The 9,042-nt window shown below is 40.3% G+C and overlaps 1 protein-coding gene across 1 annotated transcript; it reads left to right on the top strand.

The window, feature by feature from the left end:
- The first annotated feature begins 431 nt into the window (after positions 1-431).
- Positions 432-6,819, top strand: DBX2 (developing brain homeobox 2). The gene is made up of 3 exons (XM_010174814.2): positions 432-524; positions 5,179-5,366; positions 6,085-6,819. Exons 2-3 carry the CDS (start codon positions 5,289-5,291, stop codon positions 6,403-6,405), a joined length of 399 nt encoding a protein of 132 aa, XP_010173116.2. The 5' UTR covers positions 432-524; positions 5,179-5,288; the 3' UTR covers positions 6,406-6,819.
- The last annotated feature ends 2,223 nt before the right edge of the window (positions 6,820-9,042 follow it).

The raw sequence follows: 9,042 nt of genomic DNA, 5'->3' as shown, positions 1-9,042 counted from the left end.
CGTTGGAGCACAAGCAGAAGAGACAGGATTCACTTTCAGATGATGTTTTTCTAGGATATCATGCTTACTAGAATTATTTAAAATAACCTCCATATGCGTTATACTCATTATTTCAACAATTTATTATTTAAGCATGCTCAATCATAGAAACTACAGAAGTAAATTTCAAATCTGCAGAGTTTCATTCTTATGATAAATGTATTAAGAGTTTTGCATATTGTATTTAAGCTACACACATGAAGTAACCTTGCTAAATTAAGGACGAATTACTTGGTTTATCATTGTTTGCCTTAAAAATATCATGATCTGGAAAAAAGGAAAAAGAACTTGTGGGGCAGGACTTTACACACTGACTTTTTGGAGGACTGTTGTTATGAATATCACCTAAGCTCAATGGATAATCAATTAGATCTGTGCTTTCTTTGCAGCCCTTTCCAAACACTTTTTTTTCCGAGCCCCGCCATTCTACTCAGCATGCTGCGGTGGGTCCTGTCAGCACCCTGCATCCCCCACTGCTTTTCCAAGTAAGTTTTTATGCTTCATCAGTAATGCTTGAGTTATTCTGTAAACCAAAGCAGCAGGATTTAATGTGTTCTGGAAAACTAATTGGTAATGCAATGGCAGCAGCTAATTCCTTAGTAAAATCACAGCAATCCTATTCAGAGGGTTTCCAAAGATTTATCAAACTTAAGTACACTGAACAATTGTGAGAGGTTTCTAATGGCATTGAGACACCCAGACAGGGCTAACCTAGGGAAGCTCGTTGTTTTCAGTTTGCTAGAAAAGATTCTTTAAAATCAGTAACTCTTTTAAAAATCTGTGTCAATAAACATTTGCAAATAAAAGAAAAGAGCTGAAAGATCTTAAAATGGATACTGCATTTTAATGTCTGTTAGGGATAAATTATGATTCAGGAAGCTCTAGCGTTATTTAAATAAGCCAGTCATTCTTTTTGTAGCAGTCAAATGCCTGCACGTTTAATTTATTTTTCGTTTTTAATTACAATGTAAAAAATTGAAGAAGTAAGTTGAAGATAATTATGGACAGTATACACTATGTATTCAGGATTAAGACCTGGAACACACTTCTGTTTAATCCAAATCTAAATTTAACCTTGATTGTGAAGTTTGCGTGCCATAGTGTAAAAGTGGATATTCATGTTTTCATGTGTTTATGGCCCAGGAATGCAAACAGAAGAGGCATTTCCTAGTCTTTCAAAATGGAGAAAAAGCACAAATTGCCTTGCAAATCCAAATGAAATTTGGGGCTTATATGTGCTCTAGCATACACCAGAGTTGCATTCAAACCCTTCCTGACTACGTGCATGCGTTTTATGAACGATTCAGAAGGGCAGTTGCTAAGTTGAATGATTCTTGACAAGTGAGGCAGCAAATGCTGGCAGTTTAATGAGCTGCAAGCTTCTGAGCACCTCTTTAGGGGGCTGACACTTTCCCACAGAGCGTTTTACATGGCCTCGGCTCTCCCACAATGGCTGACAGCACCATGACCAATCACCACTTTCACTTTACTCATCCACACGCGACCTCACCACAATTTTTCACTGTGCAGATGAACTTTAGGAACCATTTCACATTGAAAAGGCCTGGGCAAGGGTCAGTTTCCCTTTTGTATGGCCATAAAGCAATACTCTATGTGCCAGTCTTTTCTCCTGTCTCACATTCCAAGAGATTTTCTGGACACCATTTAAAGCACTTGACTGAAAAATAAAGCAGTGAATGAAACTGACTTTTATAGACTCATTCTAGCTCATCTTCCCATATAACCCTGTCTACCTGAAAAGGGATTTAGTGGATGAGCTGAGTGTATACAGGGACTTGCTGAATACATAGGCCCATTATCAACTGTGGGGATTGTTTATTAACCAGGACTGATACACTACTATTTTGGAAGTGACCTATTAATTGTCCATTTAACTAGAATGTATTGAATTCAAATGAAAAAATGGAAACCATGACTAAAGCTTTTACTTGCTCCTTCAAGGTGGTCTCTGCCATGAAGGCAAGTGAAGATTGTTCCACAGATTAAGAGGACATTTATCACTATATATTAGGATACAAAGGAAAGATTTTTTTTTTTTAAAGTGAAGCAAAACAAAAATCAAGCCAGCAGCGTAGGAAATAGTTGTTAACAGATTCACATATATGTCAGAACCTTCTGATGCAAGGTTGGAGCAACAGGCTACAAACTGACTTACTTAATTTTGATGGAATTGTGTAATGTCTGAATGAGTGCCAGTCCCACCATACTAAAAAATCCTGTAATCCACAAACTGAAATTTAGTTTTTGTGTGAACAGTCGGAATGCATTTTGGAATATGAGGTATTCTTAAAAAAATTCTCTAGGTTAGTCAGTTGGGGCTGAGTATTCGTTACCCCAAACACAAGTTACAAATTTTTTGATGGAGTGGCTGTTTGCTAATGCTTGTGAGCATTCCACTTACCACTAAATTTTGTTTAATTAATCTTTTAAAATCAGTCACGTATTGGCCTTAGAGCATGTAGATTCTTCACTGTTAAGTTAGTCTAATATAGGTATTAGGCTGTACCCGACATACTGCCCATACAGGAATTAATTGGCGCCTCAGGGCTCTGGCAGAAGGTTGTTTCTTTGCTGATTGACTGTTAACAACCAGCCAGGCAAGACAAATTTTAAGGGGTCACATAATCTGGCATCCTCTGTCCTTGGCTGACAACTCCATTGTGGAATGGAGGCCAGGAGGCAAGGACCAGCCCTGTTACGCCTCTTCCCTTGCTGGTGTCTCTCGTCCCGCAGTGGGGATGAGAGAAGGTACCAGCTCTTCTGCTGTCTGATTACACCTTCCAGAAAACTGGAGAATGGCTGGTGGGTCAAACTACTCAGAGGCTACCTGGAAAAAGGTACCTAAATTCACCAAATTCAAACAAGAAGGAGAGAAAACACACTTGAGGAAGAAGGACCAGTGTTTGCCCCCAGCTTCATGGGCAGGACGGAAGCTTGGGGTAGGGGTCGTGAGGAGGCTGTGCACTCCTCAGAGAAATATGAATCCAGCTTGCCCTTTACAGAAACCTCCATTGTGGCATTTTGACTTTTGTTCTGCAGATGGTTTATTTTGGTTTCGATGGAGTCTGACTGTGTCTCACTGTCATAAATATCAGGAGAGTAACCAGTAGGTTATGATTTTTGCATCTGAAATATAATTTTGAAAATTGAAAAGCATTTGTATAAATTCAGACTTCCTTATATTGTAACATTTTAAATCATAATAATTACTTTTTGCCACAGGCTATTATGAGGGACAAAATGTAAAGATGGGTTCTTAAGGTGTAGAAAAATTCAAGAAAGGCATGTCTACCAGAATGCAGTGGTCCCTAAATCAGTTGTGTTTGACAGTGGCAATGTATTTTAGAGAAGGAACATTGTATACTTGCTGAGCTTCTAATATTCTTCTCTACTGCTCACAGCTGGAGGCAGGATACAGTGGTAATGTATGTAATACCAAACCAGTCACACATGCACCACAAGTATTCAGTCAGTTTTGCAAGACACACACATATACACTTCAGCTTTCCATCATTATACATGCACAGTTCTACAGTATCCTCAGTATATGTGTGTTTGTTTCTCTGTGGGTGTTTAAAAATACACATACCCGTGTATATATGTACAATATACAGAAGTTGAAATGTGATGTAGCCCCAAGGCACAGTTTGTGAGAGTTGCATCTGGATTTAATTTGTATTTCCAAGAGCATTATATCTGTTGAACAAATGTATTTACCACCGCCCCCCCTGCCCCCAGCTAACTGGAATGGATAGACTTTTTCATGAAAGAATGTGCAATCTTTTAGAAAATCTGCTTTACATGGGAATTTTGCCATTGTCTTTGATATGAAAATGATCCTCGACAGGAACCAAACAGCAGCACACCTCTGCAGCTGCTGCAGCTATAAACTGGGATGGCAACGTTGGCCCATGTATGAGGGAAGGTGCCATCAACAGGGGGACAGCTTGTACCAGTAGAGTCTAACTTGCACGTGGTACAAACCAAAGCCATCTTTGTGGCTGCCCTCTCACGGAAGAACTGTAAGTGTCAGTGGCTGTATAGCCATGGCACAGGTTTCTGAATCAAAGGACAGCTCTTTCCTGGCCTGCTTGCAACTGCTCTGTGCCATTATCACACCCAGCGCTTAGTGAGAGGCCCTATTCAACTGGCCTCTGGTACTGCTCCCTGGGCGAGCGTTTGCGGAAGCCAGGAGTGCTGGAGGTGTACCAAGCCTCACCAGGGACTGCTCCCTGTACACCACATCCTTCTAGGGGAGAGGGAGCATGGGAAAGCACTATGGCTTTAGGCTTTGTTGGGTGTGAGGAAGGCGAGAGATTTGTCTGGATTTGTTTTTCTGTGTTCTTTGTGAGGCCAATGAAGGGACAATGTGAACACTTCTACTTCTCTGCTGTAGCTTTCTCCCAACTTTGAGGATGTTTTCCAGGGTAGGGTTCCCTCTAGGCATGGACCAAGAGGATGTGATTGGATTAACTGAAAAATGCTCCCCCAGTACATGCTATGAGATGGCAAAGGATTAGAAACCAGGCTGAAAGGAGTAGGTTCAAGTACGCCCCAAATACTGTAGTTAAGAAATTGCTGCAGTTTCCAGAATGAAACTGTGAATGAGTAAGTGAATGGCCAGGGATTTTCTGACAAACAGTTAACTCTGAAAGCCTTTTGTTAGTAAACAAAACTAAAGAAAGCCTATTTAGTTTCTTTGAATCAGTATTACAGACCACTTTTATCTGGGTCTACATTTCTCACAAGGAGAAAATAAACTTCTAGGAAAACTTACTTCAGTTCACTCAGTGATGATAACGTGCAAAGAAAAGTGGAGAAGTCTCTTCCTGACTATATTTGAATTTTACAGTAGCGTGGGCCCTGTGTTAATGTTCCTCTATGAACTCATCTGATTTACTTTTTACTATGTCAAGGGGAGACTTTTGACCACTGTCAACACCTCTACATCCAAGTGAGGATTTAATCCTTAATGAACCTGACTGAAGCATTACAACACACTTAAAACACCAACAAATCAAAAGCGGGACAGTAGTCTTCTAGCATTATAATGAACAGCACTTAATATTTCTCGATATGTGTTAGATATTATGTGAAACTCTCCTCCATTTCCGCTAGGAGAGGAGAGTGTCCTGCCTCTTCTGACCCAGGAGTCTAACTCCAAAGCCCGGAGAGGTATATTGAGAAGAGCTGTCTTTTCCGAAGACCAGAGGAAGGCTTTGGAGAAAATGTTTCAGAAGCAGAAGTATATCAGTAAAACAGACAGGAAGAAACTGGCCATTAACCTGGGTCTAAAGGAGTCTCAGGTAAGGAAAGGCAGAACATCTGTGACTTTCTGTCTTTTTGAGGAAAAATTGTTAAGATGGCTTTAATGGGATTTTTCATGTAAGTCTGAGTTGGCCTCCTGCAGGAGTTCAGAGTTTAGCTGAGGGTGTAATGCCTCCAGAGAGCTGTTCTGACTGAATGGGTAAGTTAATGGTAGTGCTGAGTGGCAGTAGCCCAGTCTGGAATCTCAGGGGCCTGACCTAGCTGCAGATGAAAACAAAGGAAAAGTACCTGGCTTGAAGAGCACAAAACTCAACTGGAAAAAATGTTTGTGAGGGTATGTAACAGCAGAAAATGAACGTGGTAGCCACTGGCAGGTGGGATTCTGAAGGTGCTGGAGTAGATGCAGAGTACAGCTGAAAGAGAGTGAGAGAGTGACGGTACGATTTTATTTCTTTGCATGCATCAGGAGTGAAAGTGCTTGAGATATGTATGGCAGAAACTGTTCGGGGGGCGGGCAGAAAAGCCTGGGAACGGCAATCGGAGCACTCATCCTCTTTCACTTGGAGATTTTCAGAACTTGACAAGGCCCTCAACAATTGGTCTAACTTTCCAGTTGGCTCCACTTTGTGCAGGAGGTTAGATCTTGTGGTCTGGAGTGGTTCCTTGCAATCCAAATGACTCTGATTCCATGACAAGCACTGGAACTTCTTGTGTAAAGAAAAGAATGATAATAAACTCTCGTTAACTTGCAAACAGGTGAAAATTTGGTTTCAGAATCGAAGAATGAAATGGCGAAACTCCAAAGAAAAAGAAGTGCTTTCAAGCAGGTGCCTCCAAGAAGAAGGTCTTCAGGAGAACTACCTCTCACGATCCACCATGAATTTTACCTCCCCATGCCCATCTGTGTGGGAAGTGTCTCAGGAGCAGGCAAGTCCAAGTTGGAGGGAGAATTCACCAGGAAATTCTGAAAGACTGACTAGTACACAACCACCTCCAAGAGCAAATTCATCGCAGAGCCCACAGTATTTGTATCCTGACCAAGACACTGCAAATAAGGCAGTTACATCATCAGCCTAAGGAAATAGGGGCAGTTTGTAAATTGAGTGGACAGCACAGGCTTCAAACGAGCAGTCTTCTAAGATTAACAGTATTTGGACATTGTAAAGCTAACTAGTTTATGCCTCATAAATTTGCTAAAGTCTAACACCATTAAAATGACAAAACAACTAATGATTTAAGAAGTATTCTTCAACACTGTCTTTTCTTGTTTCTTTTCCAATCTTGTACTGACCTTAAAAGTGAAATAGGAATTGGTGGTAAGTAAAATGAAGTGAAGAGCATGAAGCTGAAGTTGTGCTCTGTTTTATACATCTGCACTGTATATGATATTCATTAAAAACACACTGATAGAGAATAACTTTTATCTCTCATTGCAGTCAGACCAATTAATTTCTTTTGTGCACGAGGTATGAATAATCCTGTTACTCTCAAGACAGTAAGTTGCTTCGGGTTCTTTTTGAAATTCATTAAATGACACAATAGGTTCATATTAGACAAACATGAGCATTTTTAGTATGTTTTCTCCATCTGTCCTCACCTATATCAGTATTCAGTTAGTTTTAAATAGCATGGTCACAGGTCAGCTGATAACTCTGGTAAAGTATGCAGTACTAAAAGACAACCAACCAACTCTATAAAATATTTTGTGAAGTGAATGTATCCTGGGAAATGCAGTTTACTAACTACTCTCTTTTCTCCTGTGGATAAACCTTCCAGCGTTCTTAACTCTGAATTTCAGTGGGTTTTGCCAGACTGTTAGTGCAGTCACACAGAATCACACAGAATCACAGAATCTTCTGTTCTGTACTTCAAAACTGTAATGGCGACATGCAGAGTTGTAGCCCGAGTGCACTAAGCAACAGAACCATAACTGGAAAAACTGCCACTGCAGCCATCTCAGGAGAAGTGCTCACGGAGATGGCATACCGCAGTAGCCTTCTTCCTGACTTACTCCTGCTTAAGCTGGTGCCAATAAGTATGTTTTACCATATGTCCATATCAAAGACAGGTTACTATTCTATGTAATACAAGTAGCCTCAAATAATCGTATTAAAATTACTTTACTTAAAATTACTTTACTTAAAATTACTTGCTTGCTTTATCCACTTCAAGGAAATCACTCTATGAATTTGTCTCATTTTTTGTTTATTTGCAAGGCTTTATAGCTCAAAATGGGAGCAGAATTTTTTTTTTCTTTATCATATGTTTATGAATGCATTTGTTTATAAGAAAGACTGAAGGTATTTTATGTTACAGGCAAAATCTTTTGGAGAACATTGTGGTTTTATAGGGACTGTTTAATTTCTGGCAGATTGATGTATCTCATATTCAAAAGAGGTGATTATGATAATCTAGTCTGGCTTTCCACATCATCCATGCCATGAATGTTTCTAATTATTCTTGCCTTGAGCTCCAAAGCTTTTTGAACTGTAGTGTACGTCTTTCAAAAAGCAATACAACTGTTACTTCACGTTTAACCTTTTGGTGGATGATCTGCTATTCCCTCGTTATGCTGTTTTACCTATTTGCAGCGAAAAAACTTGAGATTGCAGTGATGAAGCTTGTATCATAAACTTTATGCATGATCAGGTGAGTTTTGTGTCCCACCTTGTACATGTCCTGCCTTCTAAATGGTCTACTGTGCAGTCCTAGTCTTGCACTAGTATATCATTCTTTGCATGTGATTTCCTACACTTGGTTTAACGAAACAGGAAATTACAGAAAAAAATTAGAAGTCATCTCTTCCTATGGTTACAAACCCTCGTTAGCATAAGCTGCCTAGATACCTGCCCTGCGAAGGCACTTGAACGCATTCAGTGTGCTGTTTAGTAACTTGAGAAGCTTGTTCCTATCTTGCGATACCAACTCAGATTCTGCCTAAAACCTTTAGGGGTGGACAGGCAGAATGTGTACACACAGGGATGAATTTACTGCCCAGTTGTCCTGTTGGGAGTCATAGTTCTGCCCTGTTGGACTAACTCCCGCTTGAAAGACCAGCAAGTGTTGTTGGCCCAGATTCTTCTGATACGGCATTTGCTAGTGTCTGCTGACAATGAAAGGCATGCAGGTATTCCCAGATAGCCATCAGACGATCAAGTGGAGGTACATGTGCGGGGGGATACTCATCGGTGCTTCCCATTTTGGAGGAAATCTGTGAGGGTGACTGGGCTTTCCCCATCTTACCTTTCAGGGAAAGGGAGTCTTCACAGGTGCTCATACTGCAAGTCAATTGAGCATCAGTGTTAGAAGCAACCCTTCTGGAGAGGGGAGATGGGATTCAGGGTGTTCCCCGGGAAATTCTTTCACTTGATGGTGTTGCAGGCACTGAGTGTGAACTGCTGTCAAAGCTCTGAGCTGATGCGCTACACAGAATACATCTGACAGATGACTGACAGAGATCAAGCAAGGCTCATGTAGAATTGGTTTCACAGTTTTAAATATTAGACTTCTTTTTTAAATTGAGCAAGTTCTGGTTTCACTGCAGCCTATTAAAACATGCACCATTTAATGGCCTTCCAAATTTCTTAGCACCATCCACCACCAGTATTCTTATTCCACAGCTAGGATAAAGTTTCAGTATGCCAGATAAAACATTGTTTACTTGAAAATGCTGATCAAACTTTCTTGAAAATCATAAAAGTATACATGTGAATT

The sequence above is a fragment of the Antrostomus carolinensis genome, unplaced genomic scaffold, assembly GCF_000700745.2.
Source record: "Antrostomus carolinensis isolate BGI_N321 unplaced genomic scaffold, ASM70074v2 scaffold24850, whole genome shotgun sequence".
NCBI lineage: Eukaryota > Metazoa > Chordata > Aves > Caprimulgiformes > Caprimulgidae > Antrostomus > Antrostomus carolinensis.
The sequence above is the reverse complement of the archived record's forward strand: the minus strand, read 5'-3'. Positions and strand labels throughout refer to the sequence as shown.

Bases quoted from the DNA above. Each gene is read 5' to 3' on its own strand.
- DBX2 (XM_010174814.2), top strand. From the start codon at position 5,289: ATGTTTCAGAAGCAGAAGTATATCAGTAAAACAGACAGGAAGAAACTG. The intron at 5,367-6,084 runs GTAAGGAAAGGC...ACTTGCAAACAG, and splicing joins TGGGTCTAAAGGAGTCTCAG to GTGAAAATTTGGTTTCAGAA.